This window comes from Alligator mississippiensis, chromosome 8, assembly GCF_030867095.1.
Source record: "Alligator mississippiensis isolate rAllMis1 chromosome 8, rAllMis1, whole genome shotgun sequence".
Taxonomy (NCBI): domain Eukaryota; kingdom Metazoa; phylum Chordata; order Crocodylia; family Alligatoridae; genus Alligator; species Alligator mississippiensis.
The window spans coordinates 64,136,179-64,161,670 of record NC_081831.1 but is presented as its reverse complement, the minus strand read 5'-3'; the positions used below and the strand labels follow the sequence as shown (position 1 = coordinate 64,161,670).

At 44.3% G+C, this 25,492-nt stretch overlaps 1 protein-coding gene across 15 annotated transcripts in view; it reads right to left on the bottom strand.

The window, feature by feature from the left end:
- Positions 1-25,492, bottom strand: part of ARHGEF9 (Cdc42 guanine nucleotide exchange factor 9) — a 351,467-nt gene that overhangs the window by 44,791 nt on the left and 281,184 nt on the right. For all 15 annotated transcript variants that reach the window (XM_019487852.2, XM_019487853.2, XM_019487851.2 and 12 more), the window contains 3 exons: positions 23,505-23,737; positions 17,098-17,227; positions 4,567-4,698 (listed from right to left, as the gene is read on the bottom strand). In XM_019487852.2, the coding sequence (XP_019343397.1) occupies positions 4,567-4,698; positions 17,098-17,227; positions 23,505-23,737 (495 nt within the window). The remainder of the gene's footprint in view (positions 1-4,566; positions 4,699-17,097; positions 17,228-23,504; positions 23,738-25,492) is intronic.

Here is a 25,492-nt window from a genome sequence, read left to right as displayed (position 1 = left end):
ATGTGGCCACTCCATCAAGAAGCACTTAATAGAGAGCTCCAGCAAGAGTTGTTCAATCATTTGGCAAAAGAAAGTCCTAATTTAATACAGAAACATTTTTAACCCTTTTCACAGTCTAATATCACTTCCAATTGATGATATGATATGTCTATGCCCATCTGGGCAATCAAAGATATAAGCAAGAGGAGGAAAAAATCCAGATCTGCCATCTGTTACATGATATGCATCACAAGCACCCCACAACATAACAAGCTAAGATCATAATTAATGACCAATGTCGAAATGCTGGATGGTAAGCAGTATGATTTGCAAATTTAAAGTATCTCTGTGTCAAACTCTCGCAACTTCAGGAAGGAGAGGAAAGGAGATCCTGTGCCTTTAAGGCAATGTCTTTTAATGCTGACATCAGTTAGGATCGACTTTATTTCTTGGTACTGAAGGTTACTTTACTGGAATATACTGGGGAAGTCATCTTCCTGTCACAGACATATGGTAAATTGGGCAGAGGCCAGTGCTTGTCTCCTGCATAGTTTAAGAAAACTGACCCAGTATCCCTCTACAAAACCTACATCCTTTTTAAGCATAACTTCTATCACTTCTACCACAGGATCTGGACATACAACACATTTATGTCCCTTTACACATTGGTGTAAAAAGATGCGGACACATGGCAAATAGCTGTACATCAGTATGATTTAGTAGAGTGTAGGATTATCCTGAGAAAATACAGCAGTAAAAATGCACTGGTATAGGTTATATCAGCATAAAAGTTCATCAGAAAAATGAGGAGTTAATCCAATAGTCCAAAGCCACCTGGTCTTGCAAAGAACTGAGTCTCTCTCTACTACTGAACCTCGGTTACAGTTATTCCACGTTCTGTTCCTGCTCTAAGATCTCTGCCAATGCTCCTCAGCCCTGGCCTCTATCACTCTCTGCAGTAACTCAATGGAAATGTACCAGGGGTCAGAGTTTTGATCCTATGGGCTTTACTGGAAGAAGGAATTAGTAGCTCTATTGATATAGCTAATGTGACCACATCATTTATTTAAAACTCTGGTGGTCCTGGGCCAACAAGCAAATTATCTCTTGCCAAACCCAGATGAGTTTCTTTGAGAGCTGTCTCTGCACTGGTCACAGCGTTTCCTTGATGTAGAAGAGATCTATATAATCTCCACCTTGGGGAGCCCTTTGTTGTTTTTTTCCCTGAACACAGGTGTGGAGATAGTGCTGCAGTAATCTCAATTTGTCCATATCTTCCTGGAGACCAAGGACGAAGCTCCTTCCCCCCCGTTACTGCATGCAGACAATAGTGATCTGCGATGATCTCGGAAAATGCTACATAAAGGCATACAGTCCCTCAGCCAACAGAGGGTAGCCATCTCGGTCTAAAGTGGAGGTTAGCTCACTAATCATCTGCCTTCTGTCATCCACAATAGCAGAGTCTGACCCTGTGTCAAGACATCACATGCTGTAAATCACTGATTTAAGTTTATAGTGTTTGTGAACCCCAAACTCAGGCTAACTCTATTATAAATCCCTTTATTCAGGCAATCTTTCTTAGTAATACTCAAGGAAATGCTGCAAGGAAGGGAGGACCCATTTAATGAAAAATAATATACTACATTTAAAAATAAAACCTGGATTTTAGTGTTGGTAAAGGTGCCAGATTGACACCACAAGGGCAATAGCTACTGCAGAGACAGGCAGGGCTTCTAATTTTTTTGTCCATCCTGACCTGAGGGGTAGTTTCACAAGATGGAAGTGGAGAGGGTAAGAAATGCATGGTGCAGAGTACCCTCCCAACCCTAGTGAGAGAGGGAGCTAATATATTATATATGAACAAGAGCAAATGCCAGGATGGATGAATGAAAGGAGCATGGACATTCTGTATGTACAAGATCCATTTTTTTTCAAGGGGATGTGTCTACTGCAAAGAACTGTATGGCTTAGATCCCAAGGACCCTAAAGACTCATGAAAATTTCTGTGGGACCTGGAGGTACTTAACTGACTGCAGGAGGAGCTCAGTGCTTTCCCAGATGAGACTCAATGTTAACTAAATTTTGCTTTATGAAACTGTAAATCCAGAATACCACAGGGGAAGTTTAGGACCTGAAGGTTAACGTTTAAACCAAGTGCCTTATGCACTCTCAAGCATGTCCCTTCTCTGGCCATAGGATGTGTGTTTTTTTTAAAACAGTGCCAGAGGAATGAAACACTGAGACAGAAAAGAAAATCTCTAGGAAGGACGATTCAGCTGTGACTCAGAAGGAAAGTACCAACCACTGAATTGCTCAGACCACTGCTTTACTGCTGAGGCAGTGATTTCACAGGGACTGAAGGACCACCCATTGCATCACCCTCAACACTTCCTGCAGCACTAGGACGTTCCTTGGAGGGCACCCATGCAAGTGCCGAACCCACTTAACACTCACTTAGCATATGATATTTGACAGGAAATAGGCTGGGTGAGTATGGATGCTGACATCTGTGGTTTGTTCTCATTCATGCTTGAAGCTGATCCAACGGACTCTGCATAGCTGTATACACGCACGCACATGCACGCGTGTGTGTGTGTGTGTGTCTACAGCGCAAATGGCAACAAATACAGATATTTCAGAAGACAGAAATATCCCAGGCCTTATGAACTCTGTCACTTCAAATGCTGATGCTTTCTTTAATCTTTCTTAATAATGATGAGTTGAGAGCACATTAGCAAAAGCAGAGCAACAGAACTACCTGTTGGGCAGAGGGCTCTTTTTCAGAGATGTCTGACAGAGTTGCTTCTTCCTATTGGTATGTATGCAGATACTAATTCAGTAAGGCTACACAACTGGTATTCTTTATTACCTTCCCCTAGCTTAATGGTGAACCTCAATTCAGATATGTACTTTATAAGTTGCTATGGAGCTTGTGATGTGGGTTTCATGAGGATCAGGTTTAGAGCACACTCCAGTAAATTATAGGCAGTAAGCACTGGCTGGCAGATCGTAGGTCTTTGCCTGGTGTTACCTCTAGAACAGTGGTTTTCAAACTTTGTTCATTTGTGGACCCCTAAAAAATTTTGAATGGAGGTGTGGACCCCTTTGAATTGTAAGCGTGGGTATTCACATACTTTTGACTGTTCATAGTAATTTTCACGGATCCCTTAGGCATAGTTTGAGGATCCCCAGGGGTCCACAGACCACAGGTTGAAAAACCACTGCTCTAGAGGCAGAAAGCACCATTTTATTACAGTAATCAAATAGCCTGCTCAAATGCCAGGTTCCACAGTTCATATAGAAATGTTTGGGCTACCTGTTTCCAAATCATGCACCACAGCTGAAGGTTAAATAAAGGTGGATGTGAACAAGAGCCAACATAAGAGACAAGCAAGAAAAATCAACAAAACATCAAGCTAACAAAAAGACATTGGATTTACTGCTAGTCTAGAAACCTTCCAGTGTATCATAACCACAGTCAGTCTGCCTTCTTGGTGTCTACAATATACAATGGTATGTGGGGGAAAGAAGACCAGGTAGATATACAACCTTGATTATATACGTGTGTGGGTAGGCTGGGGAAATCTGAGCCTTAAAATGGAGGAGGAAGCTTCCTGTTGAGAACAGCTCAGCAGGGTTTGAGCCACTTTCTCCTTTCCTCCAGATCCTTAAATGTGGAACAACAACTCATTGCATCTCAGCTCAGGTTGTCAAGTCATCCCATGATGAGGATTTTTTCAGTGTTTTGACAGTCACCTTCTGGTGTGTGCATGTGGGTGCTTAGTGCTTGCCACGGGTCTTGGGGGAATGCCTGCAGGACGCAGCCAGAATTTTTACATTTATTTCAGAAATGTACAGAATGTGCAAGAACACAGCTGTAGGTCTCAGAAAATGACTTGTAACAGAAATATCTGTTAAGTGGGAAGAACACCATCTATCACATTCACGGTGACTTGCCCTTATTGCCCCCATCCATTCCTCGCTGTAACATTCACCATTTCTGCTTTTTCTGTTTCCTGCTCACTGGGATAGCCCCACCCATTAGCATTCTTCTCTGGTATTTCAGCTTCCTTCTGTCCTTTACTGGAACTATCATTCCCACCCACCTTCCTCTGCATTTCTACCACCTAAAACTCCCATTTTTTTATATGATTCAGTTAAGTTCTCCCCCCATAATAGCCCATCATCTTCAGGTTATGACAAAATGTCTTCAAGCTCTAATGCAGTGTCAGCAAGTCATCATCTTTCATGGCTTTGAGGTTTGGTTTTGCAACCTGTGAATAGGCAGGCTCCTCTTATTAAAACTGGGATGGTCCAACACAGCTCAACGCAGGTGGACATCCTCTTCCTTTTACTCCGCCTCTGGTTGTAACCAGTGTCGAAGAATGATCTCTACCTGTTCTAAATTTCACCTCTGTCCCTCCTTCATCACTGCTCTTCGTATCTGTCATTTCCCTCTCTGTCTGTGTGAGCCCCAGAAAGGAGTTTGGGATGATCTCTCTGCTTATAATCTATACCAAGTGCTTCCTCCTTCCTATGTTTGCAGCATGCCCTGCACAGTGCTGATTTCCCCCCGGGTTTCGGTACCTTTTTGCAGAGAACCAGCTGGTGATCGAAGAGGAAGAAAACGCGTTGCTGGTTCCGTCCATACGGCTGGTAAATCCAGGACATCTCCCCTGTGTAAATTAACTCGGAGCTCCGATCCAGGATGTCATCTCCCTGGTGGGGCACAGAGAAGGAGGCAGGGTAAGCCGCTAGGCCAAGTTTGGGCATTGGGAGGTGACTTTGTTGGGTGCCAGGTAGGCGGAAGGGGAGGAATGACAGGAGGTTCTGCTTATTTTTAAGCAGAACACGGAAGGGAAGAAATAAAACTTGCCGGGAAAGCAATAAAATAAACAACAAGAGCAGAGTTTTTGTTTCTATCATTTGATTCAAATTGTAAGTGGAAAAAGAGGCAGCCAAAAACCTCCACTCGGGTTGCCAGAGGGCTCCCCTCACTCCTCACCACTGGGGGCTTTCCTCCCAGCCGGCCCAAGCCTTGCTCCATTCACAGGCTGCAAGCACTCACAGTGCTCCTAGATGTGGCCAGAGCTGCCTTTGCTCTTCCAACAAAAGTCTCCTCTTCCTGATCTCAGTGCCCCACCTTCACCTGCAAGTCGCCTGAGCCACCACCTGCTCAGCAGTCCAGATCCTTGGCTACAGAATCTCAGGAGAAACCTGGACTTCAGGCTCAACAAGCAGGGCAGCAAGGGGCAGGCCTCTCTCTTTTTCAGGATTTTAGAGTTCTTCACATGCCGATCATCAAAGCAATGCCCTGGGTGGCCTCGCAGAGCCCCACACTCAGAGCACCAGAGCATGTTCCCTGCCACATCCCTCAGTCATCACATCTGACTGTCAAAAGACCTTCCCTGAGTTTTACGGTGCCACCCCCATCTTCCCAGGCATCAAAGTATTACACAGCAGGCTGTCAATTCGGTGCCTCTTGAGGCTGACAAAACATCCCTATAGACTGCCTATCCCACCTCTCCCGGCACGCAGAGGCCCTTGTCCTATGGGCTATTTGCACTCTCTCATCTCCAGCAGGCTGTCAGGACCACCTCAGTTCATGCTGACAGAGTCCGTCCCCACAGGCTGGTAACGCCCCCACCACAGGCTGCCACAGTGCCCTCACCCCTTCCTCTGCCTCGGGCTAAAGCTTGTTTTCCTCTCCCACATTTTTTAAGGATTCATGAGCAGATGGTCCTGCAAACACAGCTCGTCTCCCACTCTCAGAGAGAACAAATGCATCACCCTTCACTAATTGGGACGAGTTGGATTTTTTTTTTTTTAAAGTTAATTAAAATCTATTTATTAAACCGGGCAAATTCTCCACCACCTGCACCATGTGTATGTCGTACTCTGTGAGCACTGCATGCATCTAACACTGAAGACTCACAGACAGAATCCGACAGGTAGGGGACCAAATTTGGGAACCATAGTTAAAATGAGAAAAGACAGGTTTTTGGATCTGAATCCAGATTAGGTCCTGGCTTTGAGGCTGAAATAGGCATAAGTTAAGGATAAGATGATTTTGAAACCTCGGTGAACAGCTGGCAAAGGTTTGGCTGGAGACAGGAGAAATTTTAAGGGAGCAGCCCTTCTGCTGTATTTCCTCTGCATTGAAACCAGATCCAGAAAACAGGCCCTTCCTGGGTCTGTATATGCATGTGAATGAAGTCACCCTTCAGTCCCAATTTCTAGGGCTGGGTTTCTGAGACTCCTGCTGAGGTGAATCTGTAATTAAACTCTCATTTATTCTACACAAACCTATGGGACCGGTGACAAAGGAAACTTTATTGAGTCACAGTTAATGCATTTGCAGTCTCCACTGCCATAGCAACTGCAGCACAGAAACTCTCAAATAGCTTTAGTGAGGGGGGCTGGTAGGTTTGTAGCTAGTATCTAGCTGTCAATTGTGAGTCGAGAACCTCATTAGAGATAGCTGAGCTCTTCACACTCGCAGATAGCAAGAGGCAGGGCTGGCCACACATTTCCTGGCACCTCACCAAAGAGCCCCCATGAAGAGTCAGGAATTAGGCTGGCTCATCTCCTGGTCTGACCCTGCTCTTCCTAGAGGCCATGAATTGCACTTTGTTGGGTCCGTACAGGTATCGCCGGACCTTTGGACAAAGAGCCTTTCAAGAGCACGGGGGCTCTAGAAACCCCTGGCCTTTATGCAACACAAGGTGATGCAGGGAGACAGGATTCCTCCCGCTTCGGGGCTGCTATTTTTCCTTACAAGGGAAGGGGAAGGGCTGGAAAAGGCTGCTTGCTAAAAATAGCAGGCGAGCTTTGTGTGGCTGTTTTACTCCTGTGGTAGCATCGAAGGCCTGAGGACATGCAGAGGACTCTGTAAACACTTCTACTTGATTAACTGAGCCCAAACTGCGTAGTTCCTGCGAGGGATGTAAAAATGAGATAAAAAAAATAATAGGGTTTTTATCACATCTTGTATCCTGAGAAAACAATTTAAATATACAGTATCTGGGCTATAAATAGATGCAGTCCGAGGCTTTGTTTGCGTGTTTGGGAACGTCCTGCAGATAGTTTTATATTAATGTAGAATTGACCAGTTTTCATTACATCTGCTGTAGGGCATGCTTTCCCCGGACAGCCCCCATGCCTATTCCTTCTCCAAGCACAGCCAAGGCACTTGGGCCTCACCCGACAAAATTCATCTGGAGGACTCGGCTTAATGGAATGTGCATTTGGGCGGAGGCAGCCACCTCATTTCTACCAACGCGAAACTCTCTTGATTATTTAGCATACAGCCCTGGGTAGTCAATCCCAGGGCCTCATTTCTCCTAACATGAGCAAAACCAAGAGAGAAAATTAATTGTCTTCTCTTTTTCCACACGCTGGCTTGCATCTACTCTGGATGGGCCCGGGTCTCCCCTTCCTCATGAAGCTGGTTTTGTAGATTGAGAAACATGGTTAAACAGAATAGGGTAAAATTCTCAGCTGCCTTGAACCAGCATAACTCTCCAGACCTCAGTGACTCAGGGCAGGTGAGGATCTGGCTCAGTACAGCAGTCAGCCCAAGGACAAGGGTGGGGGTGAGCGGGTAGACATCAGGGGTCAATCAGGGCCACGGGAGTGCACAAAACCCACATGCACAGAGTTTTAGGTGCATGGCTGTGCATGCCAGTTCCATGGTTGTATTCCAGGGTGGTTATGCTGCATGCATTTTTTAACATTTAATTTTGCCCATGAATATTCTGAGAAATCTGACCCTTGTAATTAGAGCTCAGACACTAAACTGCATAGTCTACAGGCCCTGCTAAACCATCCACTTTGCTACCCTGAATCAAAAACATGACTATGCGAAAACAGTCCAGATTTGATCTACATACAGGCAGCCTAAAGTGTGATAGTGCTCCATACAGAGTAGGAACCATACACCGCTGACAAAGCGCATATACAAGGAGTGTGACATAGAAAAATAAATAATTAAATAAATAAAAGCTGCATTCTCATCTTTCCTTCAAGGAGGCACATGCACTGCCTGATAACTTAGTGCACAGCAGTAGAGACCAGAAGGTCAACCAGTTCTAGGCTAAGCTTGTGCTTCATGCTCCCTGGAGGAGCTAGCATCAGAGATGTGACATGTTAAGGTCCTGAGGGCCAGTTGCCAGTGCTGCAGTGAAGGGTCAGTGCCTCTGCTGCTGCTGAAAGCTGTCAATCATCAGCTTCCCAGCTATGCTGTAAGTAACCACTGCTTTCTATGAGGCATAGAAGGGAAATTGTGAGGGGCCAAAAATAGGGCTTCAAAAAATGCCCAGAAAAGCTGTGGGAAGTATCAACATTACAAGAAACAACATTCCAGTGTGGATAACAGAAGCTGACCAAGAAGCTGTTTCAATTAATGTTACCAAAGGCTTTTGAAAAATGGTCAGCTCCTGAAAATAGTACTGTCGCTAGTGCCCCCTGCACCAGCCCACCTCCTGCCATAGGTCCATGCTATTATCACCAGGCAGAGAATCCCCTTTATTTTGCTAACAACATTCAGTGAGTAGGGCCCTTTCCTGACTGACAGTGCTCTGCTCTAATTAGAGACTGATCGTCTGATTAACGCTCTGGGCGATGGAAAGATCAGAAAATGAAAAGCAAGTGAAATGTCGTCCTTTTTATCAGGCTCATTTTTGATGCCTTCTGTTGCTGGGGAAAAAAGATCTGTTTCAATCCCAGATTTGATTTTTCCCAGGAGGTTTTCTCATCAAGCTGTCCTAGCTTTGAAAACAGTACATTTGTTGCATGCATCTTTTTTTTTTTTTCATGCCAGTTTTTGGATTCAATAATGCAAATATTAAGCTGAAGCCAACTATTGTATATTACATAATTAAGGGCACTGAGTCCTGCATTAAAGAATCCATAAAGAACAAGAGCGAGAAGAAACATAAAAGGACCTAGTTGATTACATTTCCCCCCCTTTTTTCCTTTGTTTTTTATGGGAGCTTATTACTCTTGGAAACTGCCACACTGACAGTCCTAGAGAATAAGTGATAGAAATGCCTAGAAGTCTGCCTATGGCATGGGCAGTGGTCATTCAAACATCCTCCAGGAAGTGGAACTAGGTTGTCTCCTGTGCCAACATTCTGCCTTGGCTCAGGGTCCTTCCTGGAGTTTATGCCAGTGGAAGCCTAGCACAGCAAAGTATGGCTTTGCTATTTGCCCTTCCTTCCACTCGGGAGTTTACAGGCTGGAGAGGAAAAGGAGGTCATAATGATCTGCTACCACAGAAAGAGCAGGAGTTTGAAATGTTCTGTGTTAGGCATTATCACTAAAGTAGGAGCAACTATTTGCTGGGACAACTACTACTGTAAAGTAGGGACAGACACTCCTAATTTCTCATCAGAACATAACAATTTAAGATCTAGAGTTCCTCCTATTGTGCATTTGAGCATATTTCAGTCTTGAATATACTGCTTTTAATGAGGCACAAAGAGACTGAGGGAACGAGCAGCCACTGCATTTGTCCTGGAAAAGAAAAGTGCAGGATCTGCATGTACACGTTGCTCTTCCAGGTGGGGTTTAGTGAGCAGCTAAACGCACTGCTGCTTTTGTGGCAAGGATCCAATAATGCACTCCTAGGACACCCATTCGGATGCATTTCATGATATGCCAGGACAAACTGTTAATGGATTTTATCCCGTAAGCCTTTTCAAGGTCTATCCCAGGACAACGGAAGTGGACATTCTGAATTATTGCAATTGGTCCTGGGAGAAAATGGATTCTCTTGGGACAAATGCAACATCTGTTCGTAGTCTAAGGGGCATGTCTATGGTCACGTGGGAAGCCTGCAACAGAGCAAGGAGCTAAAGTCATGTCTTGAGTACCCTAACCAATGGATCACCTTTCATCACCAGTCTTGACTGTTTAAATAATGGTAACAGTCCTATGTAGGGGGCTGCTTTTATGTTTTAACCATTTGGGAAGACAACTGGCCTTATGAGAACAATCTCTTCACTCTTGTATTCACTAACCACAGAAATCCAGGACTACCTTACAGAAAGCACTGGGACAGATGGTGGCTGAGGATGTGATGGCTGCTTAGGGTGAGCATTGCCTAGGCATGTTTTGAGTACAGTCCAGATAAGTCTAGGCATGCTGCTGTGAACTACCTCAAAGTTATTTTAACATGCCCATTTTGTCTATCCATTTTCAAAGGTTACCAGTTGATCTGAGGGTATTTAACTACAGGTAATGGGATGACACTGAGCTGGTAATGGGCTGATCCTGCTTTGAGCGGGGGGTTGGACTAGATGACCGCCTGAGGTCCCTTCCAACCCTAACTTTCTATGATGCTATGAATACAGGCTGAATATCTGGAAACATTCTGTGACAGCAGGACCCATCCAACTGACAAATGGCCTCTCAAGGGAAACAGTGGAAACTTTATGTTCTGAACCATTAATAAGTGAACTGGACAAAGCACAGTGGAGATGTGGGTAGAAACAATGTTGTTCCAGGTTTATTCATAAATTTGGAATTCAAATTACAGAAAATCAGGTGACATGGCAACAGTCAGATCCAGAGATCCACGTAGGCGTCTAGAGTCGCCTCATCAAAACCACTGGAATTGTTCCTGTTTTAGACCATAGTAGTTGAGATTAAACTCTCACCCATCCGTTTTTCTTCAATCGTTACTCAAGTAAAGCTCCCATTGACATCAATTCCAAGGACTCTATGCAGCACAGTTACCAAGAAAGACAAGTCATCTTTTCTCAGTTTCCCTTTTCAGCTTATATCATTAAAACTTCACCTACATCATTTATATACTAGGCAGTGTCATAGGACCAATGAGCTAATGCTGAATGAAATAAAGCAATGTAGGACCTGGCTAACCCATCTGATTTAAAATCAGGCCCTGTTCAACTAAGGGACATTTACATTTTTTACGTGTTGACCCTTAAGTTAACCGTCAGCACGGAATCATTTGAAAAATCTTAAGGAATAAATTCACTGCTGGCAGAGTTGCTGTCACTTAGTTCAGCTGTGAATTGGGCCCTCTTTTTTCTTCTTTTTAGAATCAGCCACTTGCATATGTTTCCAATATATATGCAACCTCCTCCTTGAGAGTCATAAGGATTTTATATGTATATATTTTTGAAAGAACTGTGCACGTTGTAAGTTATGTTTCTTACTTCCTAAAGAAACAAGGATCACCAATGTCGATCAATATGTCTCTATAGTCCTGATGATAAAGTGCATACAGGTTTGTGATAATCTGTATATTGGGTCTTCTCAAACATTAACTAGTTAATCTTGACTTCAGATACATGAGAGAGAAAGAAAAGTGTTGCCATCCTTATTTTACATGTAGGAAAATCAGGGCATGGAGAAGTAAATAACCTGACCATGGCTGCAGAGGAAGAAAGTATCAAAAGCAAGGAATAGAATTCAAGATTTCTCTTCCCTCAATAGTCTTCACAGACTGATAAATAAAGATGCATACCTGAAAGCAGTTTAAATTAGAGCTGTGTGAATAATGGATTTTTTGGTTCAACAGCTGAAGTGAACACTTGGGGGTTTTTTTTCTTTGAGATGACCAAAAATCTATCTGTTGTTCCCCTTTCAGTCTTTTTCCCACCTCTTCACTCTTTTTTTTTAAATTTAGGTAAATTTAGAAATCAAATTGCCACTTTGAGAGGGGAAGCCAAAATGTTTGGTTTAAAGAATGTCAAAAGAAAACATTTTGACATTTTTTTAATGTACTATTTCACCATTTTTTGAGGCAAAGATTTTTTGTGATATTGTTTATTGGACCAAGCATATCATTGGGAGAGCAACTGAACAAACTTTTGGGCCTTAAGTGCCCTTCCTTAGGTTCCTTGGTGACCTGAGGAAGGACACTTGGGGCGCATCTACACGAGCGCGTACATGCATCTTGCAGTTTCTCAAAGCCCTTTGAGATGCTGCAAGAGGCATGTGCGGGAACAAAAAACAAAATATTAGGCAAAATTAGACCCTTGAATATCCAGGGGTCAAAAAAATGCACGGGGAAAAAAAGCAGGTCAACCGGAGGCTCGGTCCTCCACAGAGATGCTCTGGTAGTGGGTCTACGGCTGGCCCTCACCCCAGGGCTGAAGCACACTGCCTGCCCATGCAGGGCAAGCAGCATGCTAGCCACAGGGAGCTTGACCCAGGCTCCCTGCTGGTAAGTAAGGGGTGGGGGGGCTGGAGGAGGGGGGAGGGGACTATGGGGGGACCCCTGCCAACCGCGCCTGCTCCCCCAGCCCCTTTTCACTGCCCTGCCCAGCCCCATCTCCCACCTGTTCCCCCACCCCCCCGATCACTGTCCCACCTGGCCGCATCCCCTGCCTGCTCCTCCAGCCCCCCAGATAACTGCCCCACCTAGCCCCATCCCCCGCCTGCTCCCTGAACCCCTGATCACTGTCCCGCCCAGCCCCAGCCTCTGCCTGCCACCTGAGCCCCCGGATTGCTGTCCCACCTGGCCCCAGCATCCTGGCAATTGAAAAAAAAAAAAGCCCCACACTCACTGGCAGTAGCAGCTGCCATTGGGGTCACTGGGGCCTTGTGGCAGAGCCCCCCTGCAACATGGGGCCTGGGTCACAGCTGCAGTGGCCCCAGCTGCCTGACAGTGCGCGGAGCTGCACAGCGCCCTGCTGACCCTGGCCACACCCATGCAATGGAGCAGTGGTAGTGCCCCCCGCTGCTCTGTGCTGTGCAGGGGGCTCTGCCATGAGGGCCCAGTGACCCCAACGGCAGCTGCTATTATTGGTAAGTGCAGGGCTTTTTTTTTTTTTTTTTTGTGAGTCCCGGACTGCTGGGGCCGGGTGAGGGGATGGGCATCAGGGGTGGGGCTGGGTGGGAGGGGTGATCAGAGAGCAGGGGCTGCACAGGGAGCTCTGCCACATGGCTCCAGAGCCCCCAGAGCCCCTGCTACTGCCAGTGAGTGCAAGGCTTTTTTTTTTTTTTTTTTTTTTTGAAGTGCCAGGAGGCTGGGGCTAGGCACGCCATCCATTGGGGGGGGCTGGGGGTGCAAGCGGGAGGTGGGACTGGGTGGGGCAGCCATCACAGGGGGCTGCAGGAGTCAGCGGGACAAGGGGCCAGGCAGGGCAGCAATTCAGGGGGCTGGGAGAACAAGTGAGGGTGAGCATGTGGGCCCTGTGGGGGTGGGGGGTCGTAGCCCCTGCGGGGGCCATGTGGCCTTTGTTGGGGGGGCTGTAATCCCTGTTGAGGGGCGGTAGCCTGGGGGGGGCTGTGGCCCCCATGGGGGTGCTGTAGCCCTGTGGGGGGCAGGGGACCCACTCCTCCTAAGCAGCCTCCCTACACAGTCCCCCCACAATCCACCTACACCTACCCACACACCCAACAGCCCCCCACATCCCTCCACAGCCACCCACATCCCCCCACCCCCCTTCCCACCCCTGTCCTGCAAACCCCACATCCCCCCAGCACACACCCTGCATGCCCAGCTGCCAGACAGGATGAGACCTGCTGACGGGAGCTGTGGCTGCAGGGGCAGTTGTCCCCACATCCTGGTTAGTGATGGGGTCAGGGGGAGTTCTAGCCAAAGGCAAACAGCAAAACATATAGGTATTTAGAATTCATTTTCTTATGATGATAGAGACACTGGTAGGCTTCTAAATTGCTTTAACGCTGTAGAAATATCAATAAAACATTGCCCAGCTGATCGCTGTCTCTCTCTCTCTCTCTTTCTCTTTGGTGGTCTTTTGTTTTAATTGTGGAGGAATGTGGATTTTGGGGTATTTTACAGTGATTTGGGGATTTATTTTTTTTTTTTTTTATCAAGGGTTTTTCAGTTTTCAAATAGGGAACACCAGAATTCCTGCTATGGAAGCAAGTGGCAGGACCCAGGCAGAGGAGCCTGCTCAGAGCTGGCACCTTGGGCCCATCTGGCTGTGGCTGACCTCCTGGCCAATTGGGGCCAAAAGGACATGCTTTGACAGTTCAAAGCAGGCCACCACACCCGAAACATCTTCCAGGCAATAGCTGCCCAGATGGCCGGGAAGGGGCACACATGGCAGTAGTGCCACACAAAAGGCCAACCCTGCAGCCACAGCCCACTGGCAGCTGGCCCAGAGGGGAAGATGCCTCTACTGGCTGTGCAGTTCCCATCCGGATCCGGCAGGTGTGCAGCAAGTTACAGCCAGGCAGCAGCCCCTACTGCTAGACTGCTGCAGTGGGTAGAAGGCGCAGGAAACTCTCAGGGCTGCTTCAGCAGTCCAGCTGGCACAAGGGGTAGTGTCCCCAGGTACCAATTGGCTGGGCCCCAGAAGCTCCTGAGAGCAAGTAGCCCTAAGCTGCTTGCCAGGCCAGCTTTTGTACTGCTGGGGCCAGGAAAGGGCAATTTTTATACTGCTGGGGACAACACAGGTGCTGGCCCCGGGCTCTAGCTCCCCCTGGCTGCAGATCCAGGAGAAGCCAGGCAGGGTTATTTTGCCTCAAGTGGCACAATTTGCCCTGCACCAAAGTGCATCTCCAGGCACATGTGCTGAGGCAAAAAGCCCAGGCTCAAATTTGCACTGCTTTTATTTGAGCTGCTGCAAGCACACATGCTTGCATGTGTGGACATGCCCTTGATGTCCAAAAGCTTGTTCAACCAATCCCCAAATGATAAACTTGGTTCAGTAAAAGATACCATGAAAATCCTTGCCTCTTGTACACACTTCCTGGACCATCCCAACTACAACAACACTCCAACCCTAATACCATTTTTTGAAATATAAATTTCATTTTTAGGCTCAAATGATTTGCCAGTTTTGAATCAAATTTTCAAATAGCTTCAGTCCTCCCAATAATGCTTTTTTAAAACAGTGAATATATTATTTGCTGAAAACTTTCACCCATTTTAAACTATGGCTGATATCCCTCTATCCTGTATTCTATCTGAATTTCAGATCAGAGAAGCTGAACCTACTAGTTTTCCACCTGACTTATGTTTCCAATTATTCTTTTGTCCTGGACCTCTCTTAGAGTTTTTTGGCATACACTGAACCTCTATTATAATTACTTATTTGTATTATGGTTCCATCTAGAGGCCCAGCTGAGATAAGAATATCACTGTACTATGCACTAGATAAACACAGAGTGAAAGAGAATCTATGCTTGAAAAGAGCTCACCATTTGATTTGAAAGAAAGATGGAGTGACCTGCATATGCTCAAACTCTCTCAGCCAGTTGAACATCATAGCCCTTTCTTTCAAAGGACAGGCAAGTCCTTTCTTTAAAAAAAGATGGGTGGAGGGGGCAGTGTCTCTTTATGCAGTAGCAAAGTGACAAGAGATCTCACTTCAGGACCTGGGAGATCTGGATTCAATTTCTTTCTGTGTGTGGGATGTTTCAAATGCACACTTCCTAGGAAAGCACTCAAAGTTTTAAGCTATTCCTGCTGAAATCATTCCACTTTGCATGGAATAATTAAGTGGGTTTCCATCTTACTTAACTATAATTATTCATGGGAGCAAGGAGTGGAACCCAGATCACTCCCCATCTATGCAAGTGCCCTAACCACTAGGATAGAGTCATGGTCTCTGCTTACCTTAGACCAGTTATTCCATGTTGGCTGGAAAAGTTTTACCAGGAGGGATAAAATCATCTTTCCCCACCCCAAAACATAACCCAGCCTATGATCCTGTGGTACAGGCACTCTGCTGGTGGGGAGTCCTCTCAAGTAAGAATCTAGGACTCCCACATCCTAATTATGTACTCCAACCAGCAAGTTATTAGGGGGAAATGGATCACCACCTCCTCTGGCTGGTTTTGTGCAGAGTTTGATCATGCAGACATGCTCTGAAAATATATGTTATATTTGGCCCTGTAGACAAGACAGAAGATTGGGCATCTCAGAGCATGAGATGAGTGCTCAGCTGCTCAGCACTGCTCAGACTGAGACGCTTTAGGACATTCTAGGAAGTTTGCAGAGAACTGGCAAAAACTGAGGTCCCTAGGGATTTGGGGTGCTTTTGGGATCAGGCATCAGCTGAACTTGAGTTCTGAAGATTGCACTTTTGATTTGAGGTACCAAAAATTGGAGTTAGCAGGGCCTTGAGCCTCTAAGGCCTGATCAAGCCTCTTTTGGCCAGTGCCCCATCCACTCTCCTATAAAGCAGCAAGGGGGAAAAAGCAAACAAAATGAAGAATTTCCAAAAACTCCAAAATAAGGCCATGGCAAACTAGAATCAGCTTGAAGACCTGGTGTGCAGAATCCCTCTGCCTCCCTGCCGCAGTCTGCCTCTCTATGCTCATTTCTTACAGTGTGATTACTGTTAGGCCTTGATTCAAGAAAATGCTTGAGCATAATAAAGCATGTGGTGCCATTGATTTCCAGTCAAAACATGCAATTGATGACCTTACTGAATTGGGGCATAAGAGCATAATCTCCTTGGGACAAGAAGTATTTCTCATTTTAATTATTCTGATAATTATTTTAATGTATATAGCTCTACAGCACTGTGCATTTTTGGCATTTAATCAATAAATAACAAAAATATAGCATTCACCAAGGGATTACCACAGGGGTTTTAACTGCCTTGTTAGCACAGTTACATCCTACACCTCTGTTTAGGACAATTTTCCCTTTTGTCCCCTGATAAAGTTTAAAGGACCAGAATAAAAATCAGGAACTTGAGTCACATCTCAAGTTCTCCCATGTAATTCCACTGACTTCAGCAGAAGGGGTCTACTATTATATAGAACAGATCACACAAAAGCGATTTTCATGGATGCAAATGAAATCAGGATCAGATTCTGGATGGAGTATCCATTAGAATCAATCACTGACATTCTTGTCTTCTGTAGACAAAGGGTATCTTTCTGCCCTGTGTTTAATTCAGGCACCCTGGTTCTTTCACCTTCTCCCAAAGATCAGTATCCAAGAAAGAAGGCAGGAAACCAGTTGCATGCATTAGACAACACAGAAGGCTGTATGGAATATTCAGCTACATCCTCCACATATAAGGTTAAAAAAAATGATTATTTGCACCTATCTTATGTGCATTTAAATAAAAAGCATAAGGCTGATATGATGCAATGACACCTTGCACCCTGTTCTGGAATGTACTGGAGCCCAACACTGCCAAATGTATACTGTACCTCCCAGTCCAGGACTGAGGCCTGCCACTGAGCTATCTTGTCAATGTTCTCCAGTCTCCGTTTTCGCTCATTGATCTGTTGAGTCACGTTTCTCATGACTGCAAGTGCAGCAGCCACGTACCTGTAGTCACTGGAAAAGACAAAAAGGAGTACATGAAGTGACACCTGGCATGCAGTGGACATGTACAGGAGTCTGTCAATATTAATAGCGTTATTGAAAGACCACTTGGAAAAGATCATCAGGATTTGGCACCTGTTGCTACTACTGATACAGCTCTTCCTCCACCATTGGCTTTTTTTCTATTGTCCCCCAAAATTACCTTATTTCAAACTAAGACTGAATGAGAGAGAGAGAGAAAGAGAGAGAAACATGAGTAATATTAACTGGCCAGTAACATAGCAACTTAGCTCCTGTATATCAATGCAGTTCCACTGGTGTCAGTGTAGCTGTACCCATTGACAGCAGGCATAGGTCTCCCCCTGTAAGTGCTAAAGATTCCTGGGCCATCTAAACATTCCTAACTCCAACAGATGCTGGGAGACCTCAAGCTGTGCTCCTGGGTTTTCCACTTTTTAAGGAAGAGTTGAATTTTTAATTCTTTTTAAACTTTATTCCTTAACAAAACTTGTTTCCCTATCACATTGATTTATAAGGAACGAATATGATGCCCCAAAGACACTTCTGGACACATCGTTCTCAGGTCATCTGGGATAGAACGGGGTTAGTTCTGCAGTCAAATTATATGGATGAGTAATATGAGCAATTGTTTTTCTCTGTGTATATATGTGTGTGTACATATCAATAGATAGATAGATAGATAGATAGATAGATAGATAGATAGATATATAGACAGACCTATCTATCTATCTATCTATCTATCTATCTATCTACAGATGAACACCTAAATTTTTATAGCTCCAAATGAGATGTCTAACTATCTCGTCCTGGCATATCACTGCTCTTGACACGTGTAAAGTCAGGACAAAATATTGGGAATGTAACGCTCTATCCTCTCAGTCTATTCTTGCAAGTCCTGGCTAAGGACTTTACTGGCCTTAATGTTTGCCTATGCTTGGCTTTGAATAACAAAATGAAGTGTGTTTACTGGAGCCCCAAAAGAATTGTCTGTCACTATAAGGTTGCATGCAGTCTCATAACTCATTACACCAGGATTGAGTGCAGATGTAACTAACTTGGTCAGCAAAGAATACACAATAAGTAATTGATCTTACAATCCTTAAGACATAAGGCTGGAAACTAATCTGTTAGGCTGTGACAGGCTCCTTCCCGACCACAGAGACACTCAAAAGAGTGGTGCACAACATTTATCCTGTAGCATTTGCTCATACTGCAGATGCTATGTGAGCAAATCAAAGCAATTCTTTTTTGCTTCCTGGACATGCATGTGTGTGAGTTTAATAACATAGAGTGAAAATAGCCTCCCATCAGGGCCAGCAAGGATGATGATCAGTCTTTTCAAAAAGTGATGCTGAAATCAATGCTATTGATTTCCACCTTGTGCCTTATTTTCCATTTCAGGAGACCTTAATGCTCATTTAGTTTGGAAAGACAGACAAGGCCAGCTGCCATAATGTTGCCATAATTTATGATTAACTTAAGGGTTGATATTGACTGCTGACTAATGAGAAAAATGGAGATCACCGGCAGCTGCAGAGGAAATGGCTCTATTGGTTATTGCTCAGGATCCCACTGGTGGTGTTTAGAGCAGACCACAAAAACTTTGTGTTCTAGTAGATCTCTATATCCTCTTTCTCTGGCCTACACAAAGCATACCCCATATAAGGAGAGTCATTTATAGACCAAGACTGACTTCTGTTCTCCCTGGTATCATCACACTGTTCATTACATTAAAGAAATAGCCTGTCAATTTAAGTCAACTCCACTGTTATTGCTGTAATATACTATGCTAGGAATTTTTGTGATAGGATTTTCTTCAAGATCTGCAGACTTTTAAGTTTAGAGCAATAAATACCTCAATTCTGGATAATGAAAACTACCAATCCACTTATAGTTCACAGTTTCTCTCATCTGACACACTCCTAGAGAGAGAAACTATCATACCACCTTAATAGGCAACCTAGGTAGGGAAGAAATGTAGAAGTTATTGCAATAAATTACATTGCATTATTTTATGTCTTATTTTAACATTATTATGGGATCAAATACTAGGGTCCTTTTTTAGTGCTTGCTTGGCCATTAGGCCAAGTAGGTAACTCACCACCTGAACACAAGAGAGCAGGTTGACATTGTATAAATAGACTTCCAAAAGGCCTTTGATCTAGTATCCCAAAATGTCCTCACGAGAAAATTGGAGGATTGTGGGCTTAACTCTGAGGCAATCACGTGGGTGAGCAACTAGCTGCAGGATAGGACCCCAAGAGTCTTAGTGAACGGATCTGTATCATCGTGGCAAGAAGTGGGCAGCGGTGTTCCGCTGGGGTCGATGCTCGGTCCAGTACTTTTTAACGTCTTTATTAATGATTTGGATGTGGGGGTGAAGAGCTCACTGGCCAAGTTTGTGGATGACACCAAGTTATGGGGAGTGTGGTCATGCTTGAAGGCTGCAGATACAGGCGGACCTAGACAGGTTGGCAAGTTGGACGGATCGGAACCTGATGAAATGCACTGTTGAAAAATGTAAAGTGCTCCACCTCGGGATGAGCAACCCCCAACACACCTACAGGCTTGGCAGCACTAAGCCAGCAGCGCAATGCTGTAGCCAGTAGGGCAAATAATACTCTAGCATGCATAAATCAATGCATCTCCAGCAAAGCCAAGGACATGATTCTTCTGCTCTACTCAGCACTGGTGAGACCACAACTGGAGTACTGTGTCCAATTCAGGGCATTACACTTTAACAAGGATGTGGACAGGCTTGAGAGAGTCCAAAGAAGAGCCACCCAGTATGGTCAGAGTCTTAAAAGGCAAGCCATATGAGGAAAGGCTGAGGGATCTGGGACTCTTCAGCCTGAAGAAACGAAGACTGAGAGGGGACCTTGTAGCAGCTTACAGCTACACTAGGGGAGTACATCAAGGGCTCAGTGAGCAATCGTTCACCAGGGCATCCAAGGGGAAAACCAGCAGTAATAGCCACAAACTTCTGGAAGATCGACTCAGGCTCAACATTAGGAAAAAATTCATAGTCAGGGTGTCCAGACTGTGAAATAAGCTCCCTCCAGAGGTGGTGCAATCACCTACCCTGGAAATCTTCAAGAGGAGACTGGACGTTAACCTCGGTGGGGTCACCTGACCCCCAGTTATCTTTCCTGCTTGGTGCAGTGGGCTGGACCTGATGATCTTCCGTGGTCCCTTCCGGCCTTACAATCTATGAATCTAGGCAATACCCTGGCCAACTCCACAAGACCCCTACTGATTCCAAACCTAGCGAGTGAACGGTTTTGGTCTTTTACTACAAAGAGATGGTGGATGGAGAGGATGCTTTCAGGAGAGGAATATGTGTAGGTAGATGGTGAAAAGTTGCTAAGCTAATGCTTTTAAGGACCTTTTGGTATTTATCATGAATGTGTGTGTGGGTGTGTGAACATAGGGGAAGCCATGCTATAATGGAGACACAGTTATATAGTCTTTTAAATATTTGTGCATTCTGATCATAGAAAATTACTTATGGGAGGACTGAGAGAGGAGTAAAGATAAGGAACGGTGCATGGCTTATGCAAACAGGGTCATAGCTGCGCCTCTGGCAGTTATACTCATGCAAAAGTGGTGCATGGCCATAAGGGTAACTAACTTGGGTGCATAAATTAGAACAGTCTCACACTAAACTCAGACTCAGATCTCAGGCACTGGTCTCTCAACAACACAACATTACCAGTGTAGAAATGAAATTTTTAAAGCAAGCTGACAGCATTGCCAATAACCTGACAATAGACACAGATGACAGATGAGGTTGGGTCAGGCACTAGGTATTACCTATACAATGAAAAGATATTACATTTTTATTAAAAAACAAAACAATAAACACAAAATTTTAAAAGGGCTCTTAATGTCAAATGGACAGGAAAACTTCAGGGCATCTTTTATCCCAAGCCAACTCCCTCTTTTAAATCTCATCTGTTTTTAAATTCCTCACTGAGGAACTTGATGAAACTGCTAGGCAGTAGCCTTTGCAAGGCCAGGTGCTCAGGAGGCAATGTTACACTTATAACCTTCAAATATTCCATTCGTATTAAATGGTGTAAATCTTGAGAAGGTGAACAGATGTGCCTTTGTGAAAAATTCAGATGAATCAGCCCAGAGACAACGAACAACTGAACAGAGCCAAGTTTTGAAACTATTCCTACTCCTGCACCCGTGTGGAGGGGGCTGGTGCCAATCGAGCTGGGTTTTATTCTGGTAATGCTAATTCACTAATTCTAATGTTCCTTTTGAAGAGGAACCAACATGTGCATTTTTTCTTCCATGCGTTAATAAAGCAAGAATCACTGATTGAACTTTTTGGGCTCTCAGCCCATGTCTGCGGCTGAGCCGACAAAGAACCTGGAAGAAAAATGGCAGAAGCAAAGCTTTTGGCTTGTGGATTAATATTAGGATAGCGTTAAAAATAAAATTAAAGGTCAATAAATTGCTTGTCGATTATATTTGGGATACAATGGCTTCCTTTCAGGGCTCCATCAAGATGTAAGTGTAGACTTTTGTCAAATTGCCATGTGCTAACTTAAGATAGAATGATATAGGAATTTGGATTCAGGCCCATTGTCTTACACTTGTGTATAACAGACACAGAGCTCTAAGAGAAACATCTAAGAAAAAGATCTAACAGTATCCACTCACAGGTGATGCTGAAATTAATTCACGTATTCATTTTCAATGCAAATGAATGTTTTGAACTAAGCTGGACCCCAAAAATGTAATTTACTCTTGGTGTAATCATACTGTAGATGTCCTGTTTGATATTATTACTAATTAACTAAGTGAAGGATGCTTTAAATGACAGATATCTAAGGCTGTCTTTTCTGAGGCTGCCTTTTTGTAACCTCTGTGAAACCACAAACCTCATTTGCACCACAAAACAGCAATCACGTGATAATGGTTTGGGACTGTAAAAGAGAAGAAGCCACAAGATTTGTGCTCCAGATCAGGTTTCAAGTGCCCTAGCAATCATGAAGTTCTGAACCCAGGGTTTGATTTGGCTCTAGGATAAAGGTAGAGAGAACATTTGGATTGAGATCTGGGACTGAAAATCCAATATCCAAATTTGAAGATGGTAGTTTAAGAGTAATGTTGTTGCTGTGATGGTTCAGAAATTATGTTGGAGGCAAAGATTTTTTTAGTGCAAAATCTTTTATTGGACCAGCTGCATAGTAGAGATAGAGTTAGACACAGTATTGAATGCAAGACATTCTTCATCAGCAGACCTGATTTGAAAGATATCACCCTGAGAAATCCTTGCCTTTCTAATCTGTAGGGGCATTTATATTCAGAGTTTTGCATTCAGTCTGGCTAACATAAATTACAGATTTGTGAACCAGCTCAGTTCAAACCAGCATAACCCTCTACTCTTGTTACTATTTTGTCCATTCCCAGAACCAATTCACAAACTGGTGAAAATCTTTAGAGATGTTTCTGAGACATGTAGCTTTTTTTTTAACCCTTTCCTTTAACCTCTTTCTGCCAGGAGAGAGAGATTCTTATATGACTTGATTCTCCTCTTACTTAAGAGTGTCTCACCACCTGAACTCCACTCATTTCACCAGTTACTCTGGATATACACCAGTTTAAGTAATCAGACCCATGATACTTCTGTCTTGAAGTAAACCTCAGAAAATAGCAAGAGACATCAGAAGTCATGTGAGATTGGCCGATCCTGGTGGTAGAGAGAAGTATTCCATTTCTCAGGTGCTTCTCAGAACTAAACGCAGATTTCACAACCAGGGAAAGAACTGAGCTGGAAAAATCAGATCATTTTCCTTAAGTTTGAGTATTTTCAGATCTGAGTTGCTACCTTCGCCCATTTCTGTTCATATCTTAGAGGTCCTTATGTAAGGAATGCACAAGAGGGAAATGAACCTTTTTGACTAATGCATCCTAACCACCTATCTGAATCAATAATTCACCTGGGCCAGCAGGTAGCATCAAAAATCACAGCTACATATAATTAGTTTGGGTCTCTGACTACATTAAAGTTCAGTTTGGTTCCAAAGACAGCAAATGCTTCAAATGCACTTTCTAACTAGGTTGCTACAGCTTTGTCCCGCTTTAATTTTAATAAGTTATCCTGAAGAGGAGTAGCTGGATACAAGAACTGGAAAGAGAGGAAACCACTTGCTATCCACCGCGTGTAGATGCTATGTACAGAAAAGGCTACCCAAGTCCCTAATTAGTAAAAGCTTTTGAAACACAAACTTAGTGATAAAGCTCTCTATACCTGTGATCCTGTGCGGTGTACTTCAGTAACTCTGCCAGCTGCAAGGGGTATTTGCAGATCTTCTGCACTGGTGTCAAAAGGAAACCATCTATGGCAATATCAATCATCTGCTGCAACAGACGACACGCTTCAAAGAAATGCTGGTACCTGCCATCTTTCATCAGCTTGGAGAGCTCCATGCATGCATCCAAGTGATTGTTACAGTACTCTGAGTAGATCCAGAACCCGTCTTGCTGTGAGAGGCAGGAGGGAAGAATACACGCAGAGAGACACAGAGAGAAGAGAGGAGAGCACATCAGACAAACACTGGGAACAATCAACTGCTCAACTTGCTAACAAGAATAAATTAAAACAAATAAAAGAAAGATACCCCAGCAACCACAGGGAGGCCTAGTATTGGATTACTAGCATGCAGGCCTTGTACTGTTCTCTGTGAAGCACTCAATTAGCAGGTTTCTCCAGGGAAAGAATCCTTTACACTGACACTTGGTTGCAGGTGCATTTATGATGCATGCATGTAAGCAAGATTCCTTAGCAGAGTCAGGTAAGGACTCTCCATTTCAAATTAAATGAGGGGATTTTCTTTCTTTGAAATGATGAGGCTGATACTGAGTCACAGCTCTGATCTTTTGCTAATACAGAAATAAATAATAATAGCATACCGAGAGCAGGGCCAGGCCAATCTGTAGCTAGGGGGCCAAACTATGAGTGGGGTGATATGTGGAAGATAGAGCCTATTGGCTGCTTAGATTCTGGTTGAAAAGGTAGGATGTGCAGAGCTAGCCCCTTCAGTGTGAAGCATGTAAATGCTTGCATGCACATGGATGCTGTTGCTCTCCTGGTATTAATCTAGCCAAAGCTGCCAAAATTTCAGGAAGGGGTTTTATGCTCAATCCAAAAAGAATATAAATCTCATTGTGGGCCTTCAAGTACAGTGGCATAGGTCACATGCAGCTCACAGAACAAGCTTTGCAAAGCCCCAATCTACATGGTTTTCTGCTGGACAAACCTGAAGCTTTAAATAAATCAAGCCTCCCTCTGCCCACAGGGGATGGGTTTAAACATCCCAGCCATACCAAAAGTGAAACTGAAACACAATGTGGGAAATGGACTTTCCCAAGTTATTTAGAGGAGTGTCAGAGGTAGAACTGAAGCTTAAGGGTGCCTATAGATGTGCTCATTAGCATTTTAATTAGAGCGCATTGGAGCAGACTGAATCGATCAAGTCTGCTCTGCATTCTAATTAAAATGCTGCAGCATTGCCTCAGCATCACGTGTATTAAGCACCCCTCATTTCAAAATGGCCACTGGTGCTTTAACTAAAGCTTGTCAAATGAGCTTTAGCTAAAGCTCCCCTGCAGCCATTTCGAAATGTAGGGGTGGCTTAATACATGTGACAGTGAGCTGTTTTAATCAGAGCAGCTGTCTGGGAACTGCTCCAATTAAAACGTCCCACCCCCACCTCCAACCACATGTATAGGCAGCCTAAGTTTCTAGTTGTACTTGCTGGAGACAAGACCTCTCCTTTCTCTTGTGTTAGCCCATCAAGTCTACTAGTACTAGGGTTTATGTGGGTTAGTGCCCAGAGGCCCTAACTCATTCTACTGGACACTGTACAAATGCATGGTAAGAGGCAGCCTTGCCTTGATGTTTTAGACCGGTAACACAGGCAAAGGGAAAAAGCCCCTTTGTGCTTTAAAATCCTCCTTGTAAAAGACTGTCCAGGACACTGGCAGACATGGAGATTTTTAGAGGCTGGATCCTGTATATTCACACTGTCTGGGAGGAAGAGGCAGCAGGCACTGAGACTTTAAGTCACTGGTTCTCAAACTTTTTAGCCTCAAGGCACCCCTTGGAAATGCCAGCTCTTAAGTTTCACTCTTTTTTTTTTTTACTACAGGAAGAAACCAGAGCAATTTTTCTGTTGCAAAGGACTCAGAAAGATCACCATAGGTCAGAATGGTTTTGACATTGTGGATTCTTATTTG